General features: G+C 49.7%; 1 protein-coding gene across 5 annotated transcripts in view; it reads left to right on the forward strand.

Annotated features, from left to right (window-relative positions):
- Positions 1-26,700, forward strand: part of LOC115115846 (phosphofurin acidic cluster sorting protein 2-like) — a 172,276-nt gene that overhangs the window by 107,469 nt on the left and 38,107 nt on the right. For 2 of the 5 annotated variants that reach the window (XM_065025913.1, XM_065025914.1), the window contains exons 2-10: positions 2,864-2,951; positions 5,105-5,194; positions 5,455-5,580; positions 8,264-8,426; positions 11,159-11,232; positions 13,338-13,415; positions 16,865-16,924; positions 18,381-18,532; positions 20,799-20,862. In XM_065025913.1, coding sequence (XP_064881985.1) covers positions 2,864-2,951; positions 5,105-5,194; positions 5,455-5,580; positions 8,264-8,426; positions 11,159-11,232; positions 13,338-13,415; positions 16,865-16,924; positions 18,381-18,532; positions 20,799-20,862 — 895 coding nt within the window. Of the gene's footprint in view, positions 1-2,863; positions 2,952-5,104; positions 5,195-5,454; positions 5,581-5,652; positions 5,683-5,760; positions 5,779-8,263; positions 8,427-11,158; positions 11,233-13,337; positions 13,416-16,864; positions 16,925-18,380; positions 18,533-20,798; positions 20,863-26,700 lie in introns of those variants that run through there. The other 3 variants (XM_065025915.1, XM_065025917.1, XM_065025916.1) reach the window with 3 other exon arrangements.

Consider the following 26,700-nt stretch of genomic DNA (forward strand, 5'->3'; position numbering starts at 1 on the left):
AGTACCTCCAGGCTCTGATCAGGCCCTACACCCAAACAAGGGCACTGCGTTCATCCACCTCTGGCCTGCTCGCCTCCCTACCACTGAGGAAGTACAGTTCCCGCTCAGCCCAGTCAAAACTGTTCGCTGCTCTGGCCCCCCAATGGTGGAACAAACTCCCTCACGACGCCAGGACAGCGGAGTCAATCACCACCTTCCGGAGACACCTGAAACCCCACCTCTTTAAGGAATACCTAGGATAGGATAAAGTAATCCCTCTCACCCCCCCCTCCCCCTGAAAAGATTTAGATGCACTACTGTTCCACTGGAGGTCATAAGGTGAATGCACCAATTTGTAAGTCGCTCTGGATAAGAGCGTCTGCTAAATGACTTAAATGTAAATGTAAATGTAGGTGAAGGAACACCGCATGACAGACAGGTGTTTAGGAGACAAACAGACACTATTTCCCACAGTGTCATAGGCTATTTAACAGGTTGCAAGACCCCCAAAATCCAGAACCTGTTTTGTGCTAACATTCCACTCCTTGTACTTCATTTCATTGCCAAACATGAAAAAAGATGTTAGCACAAAACTGTATTTCTCCAGGCTACTCCAAACCTGGGGGTATTAGGAAGGTTACTGCCATTTAGCCACCCTAGAAGCCAGGTTTCCCAAGCAGCTTCTCTTGTGGGAACCAAGTGAAGAGAGAGCCAAACAGAAAGAAAGAAAGAGAGAGAGAAATAAACAAAGAGAGAAATAAACAAAGAGAAAGAAAGAAAGAAAGGAAGAAAGAAAGAAAGAAAGAAAGGAAGAAAGAAAGGAAGAAAGAAAGAAAAAGAGAGAGAGAAATAAACAAAGAAAGAGCCAAACAAAGAAAGAAAAGGACAGAGAGCAACACACTCTTTTTTATTTTCCTAGGAAGTGAGTTCAAACATTGAGGGCCTTATTACATGTTTCTCCAGTTGTTACAAAGATATCTACCGCCCCTTTTAGTCCGAGTCCCAAATGGCACCCAGAGTCCTGTGGTCTAAAGTAGTGCACTATATATAGGGAATAGGGTTCTGGTCTAAAGTAGTGCACTATATAGGGAATAGGGCTCTGGTCTAAAGTAGTGCACTATATAGGGAATAGGGCTCTGGTCTAAAGTAATGCACTATATAGGGAATAGGGCTCTGGTCTAAAGTAATGCACTATATAGGGAATAGAGCCCTGGTCTAAAGTAGTGTATAGAAAATAGGGTACCATTTGAGACCGAACCTTATTTGTCTGCCCAGTCTGGGATGTTGGCAACGGCCCCTCCTCTCCAGGAAAGTGAAAGAGGATTTAGCCTCAATAGTTAAGAAACAAGCAGCATTAACAAGTGCAGTGTTTTAAACACTTCTTTAGCCAATTTCTAGTTGGGTTTTTTATTTCTCAATAAAGACCAGCCTGTTCTCTGCCATCTCTCTCTCTTTTATTTTAAGTTGTGTTTTTCCCACTACTCTGAATTGTGTCTTTTTTGGATGGAGATGGAAGAGTCATCACAGTGTATTTATGCCTCGGTCAGATAACGTCATGAGAAGAAGCGAATCGGTCTAGATAACAGGAAGGCTAATCAGTTTCCTCCATGAAATAGTTATTAGGCTCCTCTGAATCACAAAGATGGAAACACCGCAGAGTGACTCCTGAAAGATGGATACACCGCAGAGTGACTCCTGGAAGATGGAAACACCGCAGAGTGACTCCTGGAAGATGGAAACACCGCAGAGTGACTCCTGAAAGATGGAAACACAGCAGAGTGACTCCTGAAAGATGGATACACCGCAGAGTGACTCCTGAAAGATGGATACACAGCAGAGTGACTCCTGAAAGATGGATACACCGCAGAGTGACTCCTGAAAGATGGATACACCGCAGAGTGACTCCTGAAAGATGGATACACCGCAGAGTGACTCCTGAAAGATGGAAACACCGCAGAGTGACTCCTGAAAGATGGATACACAGCAGAGTGACTCCTGAAAGATGGATACACAGTAGAGTGACGTCTGAAAGATGGATAGGCAGCAGAGTGACTTCTGAAAGATGGATACACAGCAGAGTGACTCCTGAAGGTTTCGATGAGATCTGTTCAGTATGTCGGTTCAATGCTGGGTTGTGATGATGTCTGATTCATGTCTTTGGTGTTGGTGTTGTTGTTGGTGTTGTTGTTATTGGTAAACAGTTGATGAACGCTTGGTTTATGGGCATACAGGGAATTATCTGTTTACTCAAGATGGTTGTTTTTGTTTATTTACATGAACAAGGTGTGTATGCGTATACACTGACTATACCAAACATTAAGAACATATTTTTCATATTGAGTTGCACCCCGTTTGGCCCTCAGAACAGCCTCAATTCGTCTGGGAACGGACTCTACGAGGTGTCTAAAGCGTCCCACAGGGATTCTGGTCCATGTCGACTCCAACGCTTCCCACAGTTTTGTCAAGTTGTCTGGATGTTCTTTGGGTGGGTGGACCATTCTTGATACACACGAGAAACTGTTGAGTGTGAAAAACCCAGCATCGTTGCAGTTCGTGACACAAACCGGTGCGCCTGGCACCTACTACCAAACCCTGTTCAAAAGACACTTAAATATTTTGTCTTCCCCGTTCACCCTCTGAATGGCACACGAACACAACCCATGTCTCAATTATCTCAAGGCTTAAAAAATCCTTCTTTAACCACCTGTCTCCTCCCCTTCATCTACACTGATTGAAGTGGATTTAACAGGTGACGTCAATAAGGGATCTTTCACCTGGATTCACCTGATCATTCAGTCTGTCAAAGAAAGAGCAGGTGTCCTTAATGTTTTGTACATGAGTCTAAATTAGGCCTAATTGTTCTCGATCTGTCTTCTGTGTGCAGGTTGTGCAGTCTGACTCTGAAGAGGTTGGTGGTCCTGAGGGAGCTGGACAAGGAACTCATCTCTGTGGTCATCGCTGTCAAGATCCAGGTAAAGATATGACCTTTTACACCACACCTGGCTGTAGGTACGGCAGGAACATACCTGGCTGTAGGTACGGCACGAACACACCTGGCTGTAGGTACGCCAGGAACACACCTGGCTGTAGGTACGGCACGAACACACCTGGCTGTAGGTACGGCACGAACACACCTGGCTGTAGGTACGGCACGAACACACCTGGCTGTAGGTACGGCACGAACACACCTGGCTGTAGGTACGGCACGAACACACCTGGCTGTAGGTACGGCACGAACACACCTGGCTGTAGGTACGGCACGAACACACCTGGCTGTAGGTACGGCAGGAACACACCTGGCTGTAGGTACGGCAGGAACACCCCTGGCTGTAGGTACGGCAGGAACACACCTGGCTGTAGTTACGGCACGAACACACCTGGCTGTAGGTACGGCACGAACACACCTGGCTGTAGGTACGGCACGAACACACCTGGCTGTAGGTACGGCACGAACACACCTGGCTGTAGGTACGGCACGAACACACCTGGCTGTAGGTACGGCACGAACACACCTGGCTGTAGGTACGGCACGAACACACCTGGCTGTAGGTACGGCACGAACACACCTGGCTGTAGGTACGGCACGAACACACCTGGCTGTAGGTACGGCACGAACACACCTGGCTGTAGGTACGGCACGAACACACCTGGCTGTAGGTACGGCAGGAACACACCTGGCTGTAGGTACGGCAGGAACACACCTGGCTGTAGGTACGGCAGGAACACACCTGGCTGTAGGTACGGCAGGAACATACCTGGCTGTAGGTACGGCACGAACACACCTGGCTGTAGGTACGCCAGGAACACACCTGGCTGTAGGTACGGCACGAACACACCTGGCTGTAGGTACGGCACGAACACACCTGGCTGTAGGTACGGCACGAACACACCTGGCTGTAGGTACGGCACGAACACACCTGGCTGTAGGTACGGCACGAACACACCTGGCTGTAGGTACGGCACGAACACACCTGGCTGTAGGTACGGCAGGAACACACCTGGCTGTAGGTACGGCAGGAACACCCCTGGCTGTAGGTACGGCAGGAACACACCTGGCTGTAGTTACGGCACGAACACACCTGGCTGTAGGTACGGCACGAACACACCTGGCTGTAGGTACGTGCGAACACACCTGGCTGTAGGTACGGCACGAACACACCTGGCTGTAGGTACGGCACGAACACACCTGGCTGTAGGTACGGCACGAACACACCTGGCTGTAGGTACGGCACGAACACACCTGGCTGTAGGTACGGCACGAACACACCTGGCTGTAGGTACGGCACGAACACACCTGGCTGTAGGTACGGCACGAACACACCTGGCTGTAGGTACGGCACGAACACACCTGGCTGTAGGTACGGCAGGAACACACCTGGCTGTAGGTACGGCAGGAACACACCTGGCTGTAGGTACGGCAGGAACACACCTGGCTGTAGTTACGGCACGAACACACCTGGCTGTAGGTACGGCACGAACACACCTGAGAATCAAGACTACATGAGTTACTCACACACACACACAATCCAGGTAGACTGCATAAATGTCACACACATCCTCTAAGACAAATGTTATCCAAGCTGACAGATGCGTTCCTATGTTTCACTTCCTGTACATTAGCTTGTTATCTGCTGGTTGACTTCACTTCCTGTACATTAGCTTGTTACCTGCTGGTTGACTTCACTTCCTGTACATTAGCTTGTTACCTGCTGGTTGACTTCACTTCCTGTACATTAGCTTGTTATCTGCTGGTTGACTTCACTTCCTGTACATTAGCTTGTTATCTGCTGGTTGACTTCACTTCCTGTACATTAGCTTGTTATCTGCTGGTTGACTTCACTTCCTGTACATTAGCTTGTTATCTGCTGGTTGACTTCACTTCCTGTACATTAGCTTGTTATCTGCTGGTTGACTTCACTTCCTGTACATTAGCTTGTTATCTGCTGGTTGACTTCACTTCCTGTACATTAGCTTGTTACCTGCTGGTTGACTTCACTTCCTGTACATTAGCTTCTTACCTGCTGGTTGACTGTTGGAGCTTAGCAAATGTTTTGCATTACATGAATGGTATCAATGGCTGTATTGACTGACAAACAGTCTGGTGATGTGTGATTCCTTTCCCTAGGGTTCCAAGAGGATCCTGAGGTCCCATGAGATAGTGCTGCCCCCTAGTGGCTCAGTGGAGACTGACCTGGCTCTCACCTTCTCACTGCAGGTAAAGAAAACACAAGGTCATTATATATTGTATATCAAGTCAGATTGCGCAACAACTCTGTCTCCGCTTGGTCGAGGAACTATGGGCGCATAGTAGTGACGCCGCCTGTTTGGAAGACAATGGGATGAAGGCCTGAAAAATGGCACATTGAGAAATCATTAACTCTCCTGCGTCCCATGTTTTCCACTTAAGAACGGTGTTGTTATAAACTGTGACCGATTCCTCTCTCCTCTATTTTCTTGTCTTTCATCCATCCTCAGTACCCTCACTTCCTGAAGAGTGAGGGTAACAAGCTCCAGATCCTGCTGCAGAGGAGGAAGAGATACAAGAACAGGACTATCCTGGGATACAAGACCCTGGCTGTAGGAACCATCGATATGGCTGAGGTAGGAACCATCGATATGGCTGAGGTAGGAACCATCGATATGGCTGAGGTAGGAACACAATGAGAGAAGACCCTGGCTGTAGGAACCATCGATATGGCTGAGGTAGGAACCATCGATATGGCTGAGGTAGGAACCATCGATATGGCTGAGGTAGGAACCATCGATATAGCTGAGGTAGGAACCATCGATATGGCTGAGGTAGGAACACAATGAGACAAGACCCTGGCTGTAGGTACGGCAGGAACACGCCTGGCTGAGGTAGGAACACAACGAGACAAGACCCTGGCTGTAGGACCTTATTTTTGAAGGTCTCAACACACAGATGGCGTCCATGTTGCTTCTGTACTGTGGTGCATTTATGAACAAGACAACAGTTAACATGTCTTCCCCCAACGATGATGCAGGCCCCCACTTGGGCCATTCGGTGTCATTTTGTAAATGACGGATCTCTTCTGGCAAGACGCATCGTTCACCCAAGTTTCGTTAAAATCGGGCCGCTGGTGTCTTTACGAAATCACATCTCTTATCCCTGAGCACGTGTGCCAAATTTCATCGCTCTTAGTCAAACATGTGATATAGCGCCACCGTGTGGTCGATATGAATGTTCTTGCACATGTTGAGTTTTGACAGTGTTAGCAACATGTGGACCAAATTCTGTTTCAATACGAATATCCTCGACTGGTTTGCAGTATACACATTTATTCATGGTCCAGACCACGTAATTGTATTGGCTGTGTTATGTTAGAAACTAGTCTGGAAAATATTGCGTTGAGAGACCTTTGTCCATCGATGTCCACATATCAAGTTTTAGTGCAGTTCGGTCATTCCACACCAGAAGAGTAAACGTTTTTAATGTGTTTTAACATCAAAATGGCGGATCTTACGGGGTCCTTCGGGGCAGAGGGACCTAACGTACCTGATTTCATGACAAACGGGATGAGGAGCGCGCGACCTTACAAAGTTCGCTTTTTTTTTTTTCAATCTCTTGTTATAGCGCCACCATCTGGCCAATCGGTGTAATTTTGTAAATGGCGGATCTCTTATGGCAAGACGTTCACCCAAGCTTCGTTCAAATAGGGCCAGCGCTGTCTGGGATATCACGTGTGACCGACGCACTAACGGACGAAGACATATCCACAGTTCCCACCCCCAGTTTGAACATGTGGGACACTTCATTATCCTCAGAAGCTTTTCTCCCGCCTCTCCTCAGGAACGGAGACCGCGGACTCTGACGACCCCATCCTGTCCCTCTGTAGATAACTCCAAACGCTCAGCTTCACCGTCTGTCTGAACAGCAGAAAGCCACACAGCTGCATGAAGGCAATGTGTGGCTCTGTCTTAAACCCAAACCCTGTTATGTTATAGACCGTCTCTGTTTGACCCAGGTCCCAGGGGCCCGAGAGACTACAGTTGAGCTGTTATGTTATAGACAGTCTCTGTTTTGACCCAGGTCCCAGGGGCCTGAGAGACTACAGTTGAGCTGTTACGTTATAGACAGTCTCTGTTTTGACCCAGGTCCCAGGGGCCTGAGAGACTACAGTTGAGCTGTTATGTTATAGACCGTCTCTGTTTGACCCAGGTCCCAGGGGCCTGAGAGACTACAGTTGAGCTGTTACGTTATAGACCGTCTCTGTTTTGACCCAGGTCCCAGGGGCCTGAGAGACTACAGTTGAGCTGTTACGTTATAGACAGTCTCTGTTTTGTCCCAGGGGCCTGAGAGACTCTCTGTCTGTTTTAATAACAGGCACACATAGAGCTGAGAGGTGGAAGACTCCCTCTCCGGGCCCTGTCTGTACATAGAGAGAGATGGATAGACGGACAGAGAGAGGGGTAGAGATAGATAGAGAGTGAGTGAGTGAGAGATAGATAGAGAGTGAGTGAGAGATAGATAGAGAGTGAGTGAGAGATAGATAGAGAGTGAGTGAGAGATAGATAGATAGATAGTGAGTGAGTGAGTGAGTGAGTGAGTGAGTGAGTGAGTGAGTGAGTGAGTGAGTGATATTATTCTCAGGAACATGTTTGTTAGAATTGAACAGAAATAGAATAGTTACTTTTGGGACTTTGAGGATTGCAACATCAGAGAGAGACAGATGATCTGATGGGAGAGGGAGAGGGAGGGAGGAAGAGAGAGAGAGAGATTATTCTCAGGAACATGTTTGTTGGAATTGAACAGAAATAGAATAGTTACTTTTGGGACTTTGAGGATTGCAACAGCAGAGAGAGACAGATGATCTGATAACTGGAAAGATACTTTCATTAAAATGGTGGTTCTCTCAGCAATGTATTCATCTAGCCCTCCCTCTCTCTCCTTCTCCTCCCACCTCCCTCTCTCCTTCTCTCCCCCACACCTCTCTCTCCTTCTCCCTCCCTCCCTCCCTCCCTCCCTCCCTCCCTCTCCTTCCTTCCCCGCACCTCCATCCCTCTCCTTTCCTCCCCCGCACCTCCCTCTCTCCTTCTCTTTCCCTCCCCACACCTCCCTCTCTCCTTCTCTTTCCCTCCCACACCTCCCTCTCTCCTTCTCTTTCCCTCCCCCACCTCCCTCTCTCCTTCTCTCCCCCGCACCTCCCTCTCTCACCCCTTCTCCTTCCTTCCCTCCATCTCCTTCTCCTTCCCTCATCCCCCCTCCCTGTCTCTCTCTTCTTCTGTCATCTCTCTCCCTCCTCCATCTCTCTGCCCCCACCAGGTGATGCAGCACCCTACGGAGGGGGGGCAGGTTCTGTCTCTGTACAGTAACCAGAAGGAGATGCTGGGTAAAGTAGCAGATATCTGGATCTTCTCACTGTCCAGTCAGCCCATAGACTACGAGGAGGCCGCTCTGCAGGAGGGAACCAAGATCAAATGCTCAGGTATGTTTCAGCACAGGATGGCTCGGGTCGACGTAGGTTATAGCTCTGAGGCATGTAGAGGAGAACGGAGGCTAAGTTGAAGTAGGTTATAGCTTTGAGGCATGTAGAGGAGAACGGAGGCTAAGTTGAAGTAGGTTATAGCTCTGAGGCATGGCTTTCAGACTCCTAAGTTGTTAGGACACCAGTCTGGGTTAACAGCATGATCCCATCATAATCAGCCGTCCTTCAGCCAGCCAAGCATGTAGAGGAGAACGGAGGCTAAGTTGAAGTCAGTGAGCTCATAGACCACGAAGAGGCTGCTCTGCAGGGGGGAACAATGATCAAATATTCAGGTAGGTTTCTACTCTGGAACGGGTTTAACTCAAGTACGCTGTGACACAGCAAGGCTCTGCCTTAATATGGGTTAACTCAGGTACGGGTTAACTCAGGTACGGGTTAACTCAGGTACGCTGTGATACAGCAAGGCTCTGCTTTAGTATGGGTTAACTCAGGTACGGGTTAACTCAGGTACGGGTTAACTCAGGTACGGGTTAACTCAGGTACGCTGTGACACAGCAAGGCTCTGCCTTAATATGGGTTAACTCAGGTACGGGTTAACTCAGGTACGGGTTAACTCAGGTACGCTGTGATACAGCAAGGCTCTGCTTTAGTATGGGTTAACTCAGGTACGGGTTAACTCAGGTACGGGTTAACTCAGGTTAACTCAGGTACGGGTTAACTCAGGTACGGGTTAACTCAGGTACGGGTTAACTCAGGTACGCTGTGACACAGCAAGGCTCTGCTTTAGTATGGGTTAACTCAGGTATGGTTTAATCCAGGTACGGGTTAACTCAGGTACGGGTTAACTCAGGTACGGGTTAACTCAGGTATGGGTTAACTCAGGTATGGGTTAACTCAGGTACGCTGTGACACAGCAAGGCTCTGCTTTAGTATGGGTTAACTCAGGTATGGGTTAACTCAGGTACGGGTTAACTCTGGTATGGGTTAACTCTGGTATGGGTTAACTCAGGTACGGGTTTAACTCAGGTACGGGTTAACTCAGGTACGCTGTGACACAGCAAGGCTCTGCTTTAGTATGGGTTAACTCGGGTACGGGTTAACTCTGGTATGGGTTAACTCAGGTACGCTGTGACACAGCAAGGCTCTGCTTTAGTACGGGTTAACTCAGGTACGGGTTTAACTCAGGTATGGGTTAACTCAGGTACGGGTTTAACTCAGGTATGGGTTAACTCGGTACGGCTCAGCCCAAGTTAGCTTTGAGACATGGCTGTAAAGGCAGTAGGTCTCCAGAACGCAACGTTCAAAGTTCTTGACATTTTCCAGATTGACTGACCTTCATATCTTAAAGTAATGATAGAATGTCATTTCTCTTTGCTTATTTGAGCTGTTCTTGTCATAATATGGACTTGGTCTTTTACCAAATAGGGCTATCTTCTGTATACCACCCATACCTTGTCACAACACAACTGATTGACTGAAACGCATTAAGACGGAAAGAAATGCCGAAAAATAATTTAACTAGGCACACCTGTTGAGGTGTCACCATTCCAGGTGACTACCTCATGAAGCTGGTTGAGAGAATGCCAAAAGTGTGCAAAGCTGTCATCAAGGCAAAGGGTGTCTATTTTGAAGAATCTCAAATATAAAATACATTTTGATGTTTAACACCTTTTTGGTTACTACATGATTCCATATGTGTTATTTCATAGTTCTAGTTATTCTACAATGTAGAAAATAGTAAAAATAAAGAAAAACCCTTGAATGAGTAGGTGTGTCCAAACTTTTGACTGGTACTGTACCTCAGTACTGAACCTCATGAACCACACTACTGAACCTCATGGACCACACTACTGAACTGTATGTACCACGCTACTGAACCTCATGTACCACACTACTGAACCTCATGGACCACACTACTGAACCTCATGGACCACACTACTGAACCATATGTACCTCAGTACCGACCGTATGTACCACAGTACTGTACCTCGTGCCACATTCCTGAACATCATGTACCACCCTACTGAACCTCATGTACCACAGTATTGCACCTCATGTGCCACACTCCTGAACATCATGTACCACCCTACTGAACCTCATGTACCACAGTACTGAACCTCATGTACCACAGTACTGGACCTCATGTACCACCCTACTGAACCATATGTACCCCGCGGCTGAACCGCATGTACCACAGTACTGAGCCTCATGTACCACAGTACTGAGCCTCATGTACCACACTGCTGAACCTCATGTACCACAGTACTGAGCCTCATGTACCACAGTACTGAGCCTCATGTACCACACTGCTGAACCTCATGTACCACAGTACTGCGCCTCATGTACCACACTACTGAACCATATGTACCCCACTGCTGAACCTCATGTACCACAGTACTGAGCCTCATGTACCACACTGCTGAACCTCATGTACCACAGTACTGGGCCTCATGTACCACACTGCTGAACCTCATGTATCACAGTACTGAGCCTCATGTACCACACTGCTGAACCTCATGTACCACAGTACTGAGCCTCATGTACCACACTGCTGAACCTCATGTACCACATTACTGGACCTCATGTACCACACTGCTGAACCTCATGTATCACAGTACTGCTTGTGACATCTGAAAGCATGATGAATAATTTGTGATGTGATATTATTCAGTTCAGCAGCAGTAGGTTAATGGTGTGTGTGTGTGTGTGTGTGTGTGTGTGTTGTGCTCCAGATAACTACTCGGAGGAGGAGTATGAGAGTTTCTCTTCAGAGCAGGAGGCCAGCGACGACGCTGTTCAGGGTCAGGTACAAATATAATACAGTCCTCTACACTGTCCTCTACACTGTCCTCTACTCAGTCCTCTACTCAGTCCTCTACTCAGTCCTCTACACTGTCCTCTACTCAGTCCTCTACACTGTCCTCTACACTGTCCTCTACTCAGTCCTCTACTCAGTCCTCTACTCAGTCCTCTATGAAGACTTTTAGAAAGGACTCCTCTGTCCCCTTACACTGTCCTCTACTCAGTCCTCTACTCAGTCCTCTACTCAGTCCTCTACACTGTCCTCTACTCAGTCCTCTACTCAGTCCTCTACTCAGTCCTCTACACTGTCCTCTACTCAGTCCTCTACACTGTCCTCTACTGTCCTCTACTCAGTCCTCTACACTGTCCTCTACTCAGTCCTCTACACTGTCCTCTACACTGTCCTCTATGAAGACATTTAGAAAGGACTCCTCTGTCCCCTACACTGTCCTCTACACTGTCCTCTACTCAGTCCTCTACTCAGTCCTCTACACTGTCCTCTACTGTCCTCTACACAGTCCTCTACTCTGTCCTCTACTCAGTCCTCTACTCTGTCCTCTACTCAGTCCTCTACACTAAGACATTTAGAAAGGACTCCTCTGTCCTCTACTCAGTCCTCTATGAAGACATTTAGAAAGGACTCCTCTGTCCCCTACACTGTCCTCTACTCAGTCCTCTATGAAGACATTTAGAAAGGACTCCTCTGTCCCCTACACTGTCCTCTACTCAGTCCTCTATGAAGACATTTAGAAAGGACTCCTCTGTCCCCTACACTGTCCTCTATGAAGACATTTAGAAAGGACTCCTCTGTCCCCTACACTGTCCTCTACTCAGTCCTCTACGAAGACATTTAGAAAGGACTCCTCTGTCCCCTACACTGTCCTCTACTCAGTCCTCTACACTGTCCTCTACTCAGTCCTCTATGAAGACATTTAGAAAGGACTCCTCTGTCCCCTACACTGTCCTCTACTCAGTCCTCTATGAAGACATTTAGAAAGGACTCCTCTGTCCCCTACACTGTCCTCTATGAAGACATTTAGAAAGGACTCCTCTGTCCCCTACACTGTCCTCTATGAAGACATTTAGAAAGGACTCCTCTGTCCCCTACACTGTCCTCTATGAAGACATTTAGAAAGGACTCCTCTGTCCCCTACTCAGTCCTCTACTCAGTCCTCTACACTGTCCTATACTCAGTCCTCTATGAAGACATTTAGAAAGGACTCCTCTGTCCCCTACACTGTCCTCTACTCAGTCCTCTACACTGTCCTATACTCAGTCCTCTATGAAGACATTTAGAAAGGACTCCTCTGTCCCCTACACTGTCCTCTACTCAGTCCTCTATGGAGACATTTAGAAAGGACTCCTCTGTCCCCTACACTGTCCTCTACTCAGTCCTCTATGGAGACATTTAGAAAGGACTCCTCTGTCCCCTACACTGTCCCCTACTCAGTCCTCTATGGAGACATTTAGAAAGGACTCCTCTGTCCCCTACACTGTCCTCTACTCAGTCCTCTATGGAGACATTTAGAAAGGACTCCTCTGTCCCCTACACTGTCCCCTACTCAGTCCTCTATGAAGACATTTAGAAAGGACTCCTCTGTCCTCTACACTGTCCTCTACTCAGTCCTCTATGGAGACATTTAGAAATGACTCCTCTGTCCTCTACACTGTCCTCTACTCAGTCCTCTATGAAGACATTCAGAAATGACTCCTCTGTCCCCTACACTGTCCTCTACTCAGTCCTCTATGGAGACATTTAGAAATGACTCCTCTGTCCCCTACACTGTCCTCTACTCAGTCCTCTATGAAGACATTTAGAAAGGACTCCTCTGTCCCCTACACTGTCCTCTACTCAGTCCTCTATGAAGACATTCAGAAAGGACTCCTCTGTCCCCTTACACTGTTCTCCTCACTGGAGACATTTAGAAAGGACTCCTCTGTCCCCTACACTGTCCTCTACTCAGTCCTCTATGAAGACATTTAGAAAGGACTCCTTTGTCCCCTTACACTGTCCTCCTCACTGAAGACATTCATACCTGGAGTGTGTATTTATACTGCATTTGGTGGATAACCTGCCTGTGTCTCTGTCTGTCTGAGTGTTTTCTTCAGGACCTGGAGGATGATGAGTATGAGGTGAGGAAGAAGAAGCAGAGAAGGTCCATCGTAAGAACAGCTTCAATCACCAGGGTAACGAGACGGGGAGGAAGGAGACCCTCGTGTGTGTGTGTGTGGTCATCATGCTATGCCCAGCGCAAGCTAAAGTTGATATAGGTTTTTACTGTGAAAGTATCATTCACAATGTCTCAGCAGTGTTGTTTGTTGTTGTTGTTCCTTTTCCTTTACGTTGCTTGTTGCCTATAGTCGAGCTCTAGGGCTTCGTGTACTGGGGTGTATTCATTAGTGTACACTGTAACAAAACATTTAGCATTGTTTTTTGTTTTGTTTGTACTGTATATCTATTGGACAAATTCAGGTAGGGTCCCGTCCCTGTTTTTAATTTGGAACGCCGTTTGGGTCTTTGCGTGTCAAAAAAAGATACACGTCAATTAACACTATTTTATTATAGATTTATGTGTTGTACTATCAGTAGCACTGTCAAAGTTGTAAAGAAAAAATCTGTCAACAAGCAAACAACGGGCCACGAACGATGTGTTTACAATACCGCGTTGGTAATAAAGCATCATTTGTTCAACCTCAACTTCTGGGGTAGCTAGCTTTAGCTTGGTACCTAGCTAGCTTTAGCTTGGTACCTAGCTAGCTTTAGCTTGGTACCTAGCTAGCTTTAGCTTGGTACCTAGCTAGCTTTAGCTTGGTACCTAGCTAGCTTTAGCTTGGTACCTAGCTAGCTTTAGCTTGGTACCTAGCTAGCTTTAGCTTTGTTCCTAACTAGCTTTAGCTTGGTACCTAGCTAGCTTTAGCTTGGTACCTAGCTAGCTTTAGCTTTGTTCCTAGCTAGCTTTAGCTTGGTACCTAGCTAGCTTTAGCTTGGTACCTAGCTAGCTTTAGCTTGGTACCTAGCTAGCTTTAGCTTGTAGCTTGGTACCTAGCTAGCTTTAGCTTTGTTCCTAGCTAGCTTTAGCTTGGTTCCTAGCTAGCTTTAGCTTGGTACCTAGCTAGCTTTAGCTTGGTTCCTAGCTAGCTTTAGCTTGGTACCTAGCTAGCTTTAGCTTGGTTCCTAGCTAGCACCAATACAACCAGCCTGAAAACAATGACGGGTAGAAACTGCAGTCATTTTTCATCATTATTAACAGTGATTAAGGAATCCTTGTGAGTAAGTATTAGCTAGGTAGCCACTTGTTGTTCGCCTATTGAAATTGATCTTCAGTTCATGAAAATAAATAGCTAGCCAGCTACTTAAAACCTATACGGGATGGTTGAGCTAACGTAGGCTAATGCGATTAGCATGAGGTTGTAAGTAACAAGAACATTTCCCAGGACATAGACATATCTGATATTGGCAGAAAGCTTAAATTCTTGTTAATCTAACTACACTGTCCAATTTACAGTCGCCATTACAGTGAAATAATAGCATGCTATTGTTTGAGGAAGGTGCACAGTTATGAACTTGAAAATGTATTAATAAACCAATTTAGGCACATTTGGGCAGTCTTGATACAACATTTTGAACAGAAATGCAATGGTTCATTGGATCAGTGTAACACTTTGCACATACACTGCTGTCATCTAGTGGCCAAAATCTAAATTGCACCTAGATTCCTAAGTCATATATTGGCCTCTCAAAGATGATGAAACCAAAAAAAATGCATGTTTTTTTGTTTGTATTATATTTTACCAGATCTATTGTGTTATATTCTCCTACATTAATTTCACATTTCCACAAACTTCAAAGTGTTTCCTTTCAAATGGTACCAAGAATATGCATAACCTTGCTTCAGGTCCTGAGCTACAGGCAGTTAGATTTGGGTATGTCATTTTAGGCGAAATTTGAAAATAAGAGTCCGATCCTTAATTAACCCTGTTACTCAAAGCTAACGTTATAAGCAATCAGCTAGCTTCATCTGGCTAGTGAGTCTCGACCGGACCGGGTTATGTGTTGTAAAGCTAGCCACAATAAGGATTAGGCACAATAGAGGAATTTGCGTGTTGCCTTCAAAATAAAAGTCCCTCTTTGAAAGTGATGCAGAAGGTTACAATTGGTGGAATCGTGCCCTATTTAGACTAGATAATGTTAAACAAGGTTGGAATGTGAAGCAATGAAATCAGTCTACTCGGTGACACCCACAGAACACAGCCGGTGAAGAGTTTACGCAAATATTAGCTTTGTAGCTCTTATCGCGGGACTGTGACTGTGTGAAATCACCCCCCCAGTCAGCCTATTGTGTGTATTGACATTCATATTACACTGTACAGCTTTACCTAAGGATTGGGGATCAATGAAATGGGGTATCAGTCTACTCAATACCCAATATGTTTTTCCCCCAACGTCGTCCTCAAGAGTTATCAGACTCCAAAACATCCACACAGTATTGTTTTTTTCCTCAAGAATAGTGTTCAATACACACAGGTTGACAATAAATGTGGCTCCATTCACAGTTGTTTCAGAGTCCCGTAATAAGAGCTACGATGCTAATGTTCTCTGGGTGTCACTGAGTAGACTGATACCCCATGTCATTGATCCACAACCCATAGGTTAAGGCTGTACAGTGAAATAAGGATGCCCCACAATGCAATTCTAAAGTATAATACTGGATGTATTATACTAGTGTGATATATATAATACAAGTGTGATTTCAGATTTGTCAAATTAACTAATTATTGTCTTTTGTTGATTTTATATAACGACATTTAAACTTCGTTTAGCACAATTTATTAAATCTATTCAATTATGGCATCATTCTACTGTTTGTATGAATTTGCATCACTGTCAACGACGTACTTTTATTTTGAAGGCTAACCGCAAAGTCCACTATTGTGGCTAATCCTTATTGTGGCTAGATTCACACAGATGGGTCCCACCACCATTAATCAACTAAGAACTTTCTTATAAATTAGGGTTATTTTAGATGACACCTAGCTACTGAAACAGATGTCGTTTTGCTATGTGTTATGACCAGCACGTAAAGTTCGCACCGAGAGGCAGCCTCACGTATCCGATTTTAGATGACAGCTAGCCAAATAGTTAGCTAGCTGAAACAGATGGTGTCGTTTTGCTATGTGTTTGGGGAAGAACATAGTTTGTATCCATCAGCTTAGCTAGCTTGTTTTATGACCAGCACTGTTATGACCAGCAACGAGAGGCAACTTCACGTATCCGATGAATCGTTGTGACATACGATTGATATTATAATCTATGTGTAATAACTGCGTGAAAAAAATAATGACCGCGTTAAATTATTATGTGACGTGCGTGAGTCATATTCAGGTCCTGATTGGTCAAACAAGCTTTTTTTTGACACGTCAAATCGTGTTATTTGACGTGTATAATTTTTTGGGGACACGCAAAGACCCAAACGGCGGTCCATAGTTTCATTCCGTTTGCTTCCGTGTGGATCAGTAGTGTGGTTCATGAGGTTCAGTACTGTGGTTCCTAGTGAATACACCCCTGGTAACTGACAGGTTGTTGTTGTTGTGATGGGGCTGACTTGTAGTTGTTTCTGTGTCCTGTTGCGTTTTAGCAGCAGAACTTTAAACAGAGAGTTGTGGCTCTGCTGAAGAGGTTTAGAGTCTCAGACGAGGTAACTAAACGTTAAATTTGTTCATGTTACTCGACACTTCTCAGGTCCTTTTTTAAATTTCCTTTTCTCAGTTTCATGCAACTGTTAAAAATCTGTTCTCTTGTATGCCCTCTCTCACCCTCTCACTCTCTCTCTGACTCTCTACCTCCCCACCTGTCTCTCTCTCTCTCTCCCTCCCTCCCCACCTGTCTCTCTCTCTTTCTCTCTCTCTCTCCTTCCCTCCCCACCTGTCTCTCTCTCTCTCCTTCCCTCCCCACCTGTCTCTCTCTCTCTCCTTCCCTCCCCACCTGTCTCTCTCTCTCTCTCTCTCTCTCTCCCTCCCACCTGTCTCTCTCTCCCTCCCACCTGTCTCTCTCTCTCTCTCTCTCTCCCTCTCTCTCTCTACCTCCCCACCTGTCTCTCTCTCTCTCTCTCTCCCTCCCCACCTGTCTCTCTCTCTCTCCCTCCCTCCCCACCTGTCTCTCTCTCTCTCTCCTTCCCTCCCCACCTGTCTCTCTCTCTCTCTCCCTCCCTCCCCACCTCTCTCTCCCTCCCTCCCCACCTGTCTCTCTCTCTGTCTCTCTCTCTCTCTCTGTCTCTCTCTCTACCTCCCCACCTGTCTCTCTCTCTCTCTCTCTCTCTCTCTATTCCTCCCCACCTGTCTCTCTCTCCCTCCCTCCCACCTGTCTCTCTCTCTCTCTCCCTCCCACCTGTCTCTCTCTCTCTCCCTCCCACCTGTGTCTCTCTCTCTCTCCCTCCCTCTCCCTCCCTCTCTCTCTCCCCACATGTCTCTCTCTCTCTCTCCCTCTCTCTCTCTCTCCCTCCCACCTGTCTCTCTCTCTCCCTCCCACCTGTCTCTCTCTCTCTACCTCCCCACCTGTCTCTCTCTCTCTCTCTACCTCCCCACCTGTCTCTCTCTCTCTCTACCTCCCCACCTGTCTCTCTCTCTCTCTACCTCCCCACCTGTCTCTCTCTCTCTCTCTACCTCCCCACCTGTCTCTCTCTCTCTCTCTACCTCCCCACCTGTCTCTCTCTCTCTCTCTACCTCCCCACCTGTCTCTCTCTCTCTCTCTACCTCCCCACCTGTCTCTCTCTCTCTCTACCTCCCCACCTGTCTCTCTCTCTCTCTACCTCCCCACCTGTCTCTCTCTCTCTCTACCTCCCCACCTGTCTCTCTCTCTCTACCTCCCCACCTGTCTCTCTCTCTCTCCCTCCCCACCTGTCTCTCTCTCTCTCTCCCACCTCTCTCTCTCTCTGTCTCTCTCTCTCGCTCTCTCTCTACCTGTCTCTCCCTCCCACCTGTCTCTCTCTCTCTCTCTACCTCCCCACCTGTCTCTCTCTCTACCTCTCTACCTCCCCACCTGTCTCTCTCTCTCTCTCTCTACCTCCCCACCTGTCTCTCTCTCTCTCTCTCCCTCCCTCCCACCTGTCTCTCTCTCTCTCTCTCTCTCTGCGTGTGTCTCTCTGAATGTTCCAGGTTTTGGACTCGGAGCAGGACCCGGCAGAACCCCCTCCAGAGGTAGAGGAGGATCTGGACCTCGAGAGTCTGGAGTTTGAGAACCCCAGTGACAGTGGACCAGAACTAGACGATGACGACAGTGTCCTCAGCACCCCAAAACCCAAGCTCAAGTGAGTCGGACTCGTTTTCAGTTTGTACTTACACTATATACAAAAGTATGTGGACACCCCTTAAAATTAGTGGATTCGGCTATTTCAGCCACATCCGTTGCTGAGAGGTGTATAAAATCGAACACACCGCCATGCGATCTCTATAGACAAATATTGGCAGTAGAATAGCCCTTACTGAAGAGCTCAGTGACTTTCAACGTGGCACCGTCATAGGATGCCACCTTTCCAACAAGTCAGTTTGTCAAATTTCTGCCCTGCTAGAACTGCCCCGATCAACTATAAGTGCTGTTATTGTGAAGTGGAAATGTCCAGGAGCAACAACGGCTCAGCCGGGAAGTGGTAGGCCACACAAGCTCACAGAACGGGACCGCCGAAATCCTAAAGCGCGTAAAAATCTGTCCTCGGTTGCAATACTCACTACCAAGTACCAAACTGCCTCTGGAAGCAACGTCAGCACAATAACTGTTCATCAGGAGCTTCATGTAATGGATTTCCATGGCAGAGCAGCCGCACACAAGCCTAAGATCACCATGTGCAATGCCAAGCATCGGGCTGGAGTGGTGTAAAGCTCGCCACCATTGGACTCTGGAGCAGTGGAAACACGTTCTCTGGGTTGATGAATCACACTTCACCATCTGTCAGTCCGACGTATTAATCTGGGTTTGGTGGATACCAGGAGAACGCTACCTGTCCCTAATGCATAGTGCCAACTGTAAAGTTTGGTGGAGGAGGAATAATGGTCTGGGGATGTTTTTCATGGTCCCTTAGTTCCAGTGAAGGGAAACCTTAACGCTACAGCATACAATGACATTCCAGACGATTCTGTGCTTCCAACTTTGTGGCAACAGTTTGGGGAAAGCCTTTTCCTGTTTCGGCATGGCAATGCCCCCGTGCACAAAGCGAGGTCTGTACAGAAATGGTTTGTCGAGATCGGTGTGGAAGAACTTGACTGGCCTGCACAGAGCCCTAACCTCAACCCCATCAAACACCTTCGTGATGAATTAGAACGCTGACTGTGAGCCAGGCCTTAATGCCCAACATCAGTGCCCATCTCACTAATGCCGTGTATATGTATGGGAAGCAAGTCCCCGCAGAAATGTTCCAACATCTAGTGGAAAGCCTTCCCAGAAGAGAGGCTGTTATAGCAGCAATGTTCCAACATCTAGTGGAAAGCCTTCCCAGAAGAGAGGCTGTTATAGCAGCAATGTTCCAACATCTAGTGGAAAGCCTTCCCAGAAGAGAGGCTGTTATAGCAGCAATGTTCCAGCATCTAGTGGAAAGCCTTCCCAGAAGAGTGGAGGCTGTTATAGCAGCAGTGTTCCAACATCTAGTGGAAAGCCTTCCCAGAAGAGTGGAGGCTGTTATAGCAGCAATGTTCCTACATCTAGTGGAAAGCCTTCCCAGAAGAGTGGAGGCTGTTATAGCAGCAATGTTCCTACATCTAGTGGAAAAAGCCTTCCCAGAAGAGTGGAGGCTGTTATAGCAGCAATGTTCCAACATCTAGTGGAAAGCCTTCCCAGAAGAGAGGCTGTTATAGCAGCAATGTTCCAGCATCTAGTGGAAAGCCTTCCCAGAAGAGTGGAGGCTGTTATAGCAGCAGTGTTCCAACATCTAGTGGAAAGCCTTCCCAGAAGAGTGGAGGCTGTTATAGCAGCAATGTTCCTACATCTAGTGGAAAGCCTTCCCAGAAGAGTGGAGGCTGTTATAGCAGCAATGTTCCAACATCTAGTGGAAAGAGCCTTCCCAGAAGAGTGGAGGCTGTTATAGCAGCAATGTTCCAACATCTAGTGGAAAGCCTTCCCAGAAGAGTGGAGGCTGTTATAGCAGCAATGTTCCAACATCTAGTGGAAAGCCTTCCCAGAAGAGTGGAGGCTGTTATAGCAGCAATGTTCCTACATCTAGTGGAAAAAGCCTTCCCAGAAGAGTGGAGGCTGTTATAGCAGCAATGTTCCAACATCTAGTGGAAAGAGCCTTCCCAGAAGAGTGGAGGCTGTTATAGCAGCAATGTTCCAACATCTAGTGGAAAGCCTTCCCAGAAGAGTGGAGGTTGTTATAGCAGCGAAGGGGGGGGCCCAACTCCATATTAATGCCCATGATTTTGGAAAGAGATGTTCGACGAGCAGGTGTCCACATACTTTTGGTCATGTGGTGTATATGCCTGTGTATGGTGCTTTTTTTAATCAGCTCCAATTGTTACTTTTACAGCATTTATACATTCATGATGTTTTCACTTGTGTTATTAAAGACATCATTTTTGTTATTGCAGGCCATATTTCGAGGGCCTTTCTCTCTCCAGTTCTCAGACAGAGATCGGCATCCACACCAGCCCGGTTAGTAACACAGAACCACCCAGCCCGGTTAGTAACACAGAACCACCCAGCCCGGTTAGTAACACAGAACCACCCAGCCCGGTTAGTAACACAGAACCACCCAGCCCGGTTAGTAACACAGAACCACCCAGCCCGGTCCGTAACACAGAACCACCCAGCCCGGTTAGTAACACAGAACCACCCAGCCCGGTCCGTAACACAGAACCACCCAGCCCGGTTAGTAACACAGAACCACCCAGCCCGGTCCGTAACAGACAGAACCACCCAGCCCGGTTAGTAACACAGAACCACCCAGCCCGGTTAGTAACACAGAACCACCCAGCCCGGTTAGTAACACAGAACCACCCAGCCCGGTTAGTAACACAGAACCACCCAGCCCGGTCCGTAACAGACAGAACCACCCAGCCCGGTTAGTAACACAGAACCACCCAGCCCGGTCCGTAACACAGAACCACCCAGCCCGGTTAGTAACACAGAACCACCCAGCCCGGTTAGTAACACAGAACCACCCAGCCCGGTCCGTAACACAGAACCACCCAGCCCGGATAGTAACACAGAACCACCCAGCCCGGTTAGTAACACAGAACCACCCAGCCCGGTCCGTAACACAGAACCACCCAGCCCGGTTAGTAACACAGAACCACCCAGCCCGGTTAGTAACACAGAACCACCCAGCCCGGTCAGTAACACAGAACCACCCAGCCCGGTCCGTAACACAGAACCACCCAGCCCGGTTAGTAACACAGAACCACCCAGCCCGGTCCGTAACACAGAACCACCCAGCCCGGTTAGTAACACAGAACCACCCAGCCCGGTTAGTAACACAGAACCACCCAGCCCGGTCCGTAACACAGAACCACCCAGCCCGGTTAGTAACACAGAACCACCCAGCCCGGTTAGTAACACAGAACCACCCAGCCCGGTTAGTAACACAGAACCACCCAGCCCGGTCCGTAACACAGAACCACCCAGCCCGGTTAGTAACACAGAACCACCCAGCCCGGTTAGTAACACAGAACCACCCAGCCCGGTTAGTAACACAGAACCACCCAGCCCGGTCCGTAACACAGAACCACCCAGCCCGGTTAGTAACACAGAACCACCCAGCCCGGTCCGTAACACAGAACCACCCAGCCCGGTTAGTAACACAGAACCACCCAGCCCGGTTAGTAACACAGAACCACCCAGCCCGGTTAGTAACACAGAACCACCCAGCCCGGTTAGTAACACAGAACCACCCAGCCCGGTCCGTAACACAGAACCACCCAGCCCGGTTAGTAACACAGAACCACCCAGCCCGGTCCGTAACACAGAACCACCCAGCCCGGTCCGTAACACAGAACCACCCAGCCCGGTCCGTAACACAGAACCACCCAGCCCGGTCCGTAACACAGAACCACCCAGCCCGGTCCGTAACACAGAACCACCCAGCCCGGTCCGTAACACAGAACCACCCAGCCCGGTCCGTAACACAGAACCACCCAGCCCGGTCCGTAACACAGAACCACCCAGCCCGGTTAGTAACACAGAACCACCCAGCCTGGTCGGTAACACAGAACCACCCAGCCCGGTTGGTAACACAGAACCACCCAGCCCGGTTAGTAACACAGAACCACCCAGCCCGGTCCGTAACACAGAACCACCCAGCCCGGTTAGTAACACAGAACCACCCAGCCCGGTTAGTAACACAGAACCACCCAGCCCGGTCCGTAACACAGAACCACCCAGCCCGGTCCGTAACACAGAACCACCCAGCCCGGTCCGTAACACAGAACCACCCAGCCCGGTTAGTAACAGACAGAACCACCCAGCCCGGTTAGTAACAGACAGAACCACCCAGCCCGGTTAGTAACAGACAGAACCGCCCAGCCCGGTCCGTAACACAGAACCGCCCAGCCCGGTCCGTAACACAGAACCGCCCAGCCCGGTCCGTAACACAGAACCGCCCAGCCCGGTCCGTAACACAGAACCGCCCAGCCCGGTCAGTAACCGACAGAACCGCCCAGCCCGGTCAGTAACCGACAGAACCACCCAGCCCGGTCAGTAACCGACAGAACCACCCAGCCCGGTCAGTAACAGACAGAACCACCCAGCCCGGTCCGTAACACAGAACCACCCAGCCCGGTCCGTAACAGACAGAACCACCCAGCCCGGTGAGTAACACAGAACCACCCAGCCCGGTCCGTAACACAGAACCACCCAGCCCGGTCCGTAACAGACAGAACCACCCAGCCCGGTCAGTAACAGACAGAACCACCCAACCCGGTCAGTAACAGACAGAACCACCCAGCCCGGTCAGTAACAGACAGAACCACCCAGCCCGGTCAGTAACACAGAACCACCCAGCCCGGTCAGTAACACAGAACCACCCAGCCCGGTCAGTAACAGACAGAACCACCCAGCCCGGTCAGTAACAGACAGAACCACCCAGCCCGGTCAGTAACAGACAGAACCACCCAGCCCCGTCAGTAACACAGAACCACCCAGCCCGGTCAGTAACAGACAGAACCACCCAGCCCGGTCAGTAACACAGAACCACCCAGCCCGGTCAGTAACAGACAGAACCACCCAGCCCAGACAGAACCACCCAGCCCGGTCAGTAACAGACAGAACCACCCAGCCCAGACAGAACCACCCAGCCCGGTCAGTAACAGACAGAACCACCCAGCCGGTCAGTAACAGACAGAACCACCCAGCCCGGTCAGTAACAGACAGAACCACCCAGCCCGGTCAGTAACAGACAGAACCACCCAGCCCGGTCAGTAACAGACAGAACCACCCAGCCCGGTCAGTAACAGACAGAACCACCCAGCCCGGTCAGTAACAGACAGAACCACCCAGCCCAGACAGAACCACCCAGCCCGGTCAGTAACAGACAGAACCACCCAGCCCAGACAGAACCACCCAGCCCGGTCAGTAACAGACAGAACCACCCAGCCCGGTCAGTAACAGACAGAACCACCCAGCCCGGTCAGTAACAGACAGAACCACCCAGCCCGGTCAGTAACAGACAGAACCACCCAGCCGGTCAGTAACAGACAGAACCACCCAGCCGGTCAGTAACAGACAGAACCACCCAGCCCGTCAGTAACAGACAGAACCACCCAGCCCCGTCAGTAACAGACAGAACCACCCAGCCCCGTCAGTAACAGACAGAACCACCCAGCCCCGTCAGTAACAGACAGAACCACCCAGCCCCGTCAGTAACACAGAACCACCCAGCCCCGTCAGTAACAGACAGAACCACCCAGCCCCGTCAGTAACAGACAGAACCACCCAGCCCCGTCAGTAACAGACAGAACCACCCAGCCCCGTCAGTAACAGACAGAACCACCCAGCCCGGTCAGTAACAGACAGAACCACCCAGCCCGGTCCGTAACAGACAGAACCACCCAGCCCGGTCCGTAACAGACAGAACCACCCAGCCCGGTCCGTAACAGACAGAACCACCCAGCCCGGTCCGTAACAGACAGAACCACCCAGCCCGGTCAGTAACACAGAACCACCCAGCCCGGTCCGTAACACAGAACCACCCAGCCCGGTCCGTAACACAGAACCACCCAGCCCGGTCAGTAACCGACAGAACCACCCAGCCCGGTCAGTAACCGACAGAACCACCCAGCCCGGTCCGTAACACAGAACCACCCAGCCCGGTCCGTAACAGACAGAACCACCCAGCCCGGTCCGTAACAGACAGAACCACCCAGCCCGGTGAGTAACACAGAACCACCCAGCCCGGTCCGTAACACAGAACCACCCAGCCCGGTCCGTAACAGACAGAACCACCCAGCCCGGTCCGTAACAGACAGAACCACCCAGCCCGGTCAGTAACCGACAGAACCACCCAGCCCGGTCAGTAACAGACAGAACCACCCAGCCCGGTCAGTAACAGACAGAACCACCCAGCCCGGTCAGTAACAGACAGAACCACCCAGCCCGGTCAGTAACACAGAACCACCCAGCCCGGTCAGTAACACAGAACCACCCAGCCCGGTCAGTAACAGACAGAACCACCCAGCCCGGTGAGTAACAGACAGAACCACCCAGCCCGGTCAGTAACAGACAGAACCACCCAGCCCGGTCAGTAACAGACAGAACCACCCAACCCGGTCAGTAACAGACAGAACCACCCAGCCCGGTCAGTAACAGACAGAACCACCCAGCCCGGTCAGTAACAGACAGAACCACCCAGCCCGGTCAGTAACACAGAACCACCCAGCCCGGTCAGTAACAGACAGAACCACCCAGCCCGGTCAGTAACACAGAACCACCCAGCCCGGTCAGTAACAGACAGAACCACCCAGCCCAGACAGAACCACCCAGCCCGGTCAGTAACAGACAGAACCACCCAGCCCAGACAGAACCACCCAGCCCGGTCAGTAACAGACAGAACCACCCAGCCCGGTCAGTAACAGACAGAACCACCCAGCCCAGACAGAACCACCCAGCCCGGTCAGTAACAGACAGAACCACCCAGCCCAGACAGAACCACCCAGCCCGGTCAGTAACAGACAGAACCACCCAGCCCGGTCAGTAACAGACAGAACCACCCAGCCCGGTCAGTAACAGACAGAACCACCCAGCCCGGTCAGTAACAGACAGAACCACCCAGCCCGGTCAGTAACAGACAGAACCACCCAGCCGGTCAGTAACAGACAGAACCACCCAGCCCGTCAGTAACAGACAGAACCACCCAGCCCGTCAGTAACAGACAGAACCACCCAGCCGGTCAGTAACACAGAACCACCCAGCCGGTCAGTAACAGACAGAACCACCCAGCCCGTCAGTAACAGACAGAACCACCCAGCCCGTCAGTAACAGACAGAACCACCCAGCCCGTCAGTAACAGACAGAACCACCCAGCCCGTCAGTAACAGACAGAACCACCCAGCCGGTCAGTAACAGACAGAACCACCCAGCCCGGTCAGTAACAGACAGAACCACCCAGCCCGTCAGTAACAGACAGAACCCCCAGCCGGTCAGTAACAGACAGAACCACCCAGCCCGTCAGTAACAGACAGAACCACCCAGCCCCGTCAGTAACAGACAGAACCACCCAGCCCGGTCAGTAACAGACAGAACCACCCAGCCCCGTCAGTAACAGACAGAACCACCCAGCCCGGTCAGTAACCGACAGAACCACCCAGCCCGGTCAGTAACCGACAGAACCACCCAGCCCGGTCAGTAACCGACAGAACCACCCAGCCCGGTCAGTAACAGACAGAACCACCCAGCCCGGTCAGTAACACAGAACCACCCAGCCCGGTCAGTAACACAGAACCACCCAGCCCGGTCAGTAACAGACAGAACCACCCAGCCCGGTCAGTAACAGACAGAACCACCCAGCCCGGTCAGTAACAGACAGAACCACCCAGCCCGGTCAGTAACAGACAGAACCACCCAGCCCGGTCAGTAACAGACAGAACCACCCAACCCGGTCAGTAACAGACAGAACCACCCAGCCCGGTCAGTAACAGACAGAACCACCCAGCCCGGTCAGTAACACAGAACCACCCAGCCCGGTCAGTAACACAGAACCACCCAGCCCGGTCAGTAACAGACAGAACCACCCAGCCCGGTCAGTAACAGACAGAACCACCCAGCCCGGTCAGTAACAGACAGAACCACCCAGCCCCGTCAGTAACACAGAACCACCCAGCCCGGTCAGTAACAGACAGAACCACCCAGCCCGGTCAGTAACACAGAACCACCCAGCCCGGTCAGTAACAGACAGAACCACCCAGCCCAGACAGAACCACCCAGCCCGGTCAGTAACAGACAGAACCACCCAGCCCAGACAGAACCACCCAGCCCGGTCAGTAACAGACAGAACCACCC

The sequence above is a fragment of the Oncorhynchus nerka genome, linkage group LG12 (assembly GCF_034236695.1).
Source record: "Oncorhynchus nerka isolate Pitt River linkage group LG12, Oner_Uvic_2.0, whole genome shotgun sequence".
Lineage (NCBI taxonomy): Eukaryota > Metazoa > Chordata > Actinopteri > Salmoniformes > Salmonidae > Oncorhynchus > Oncorhynchus nerka.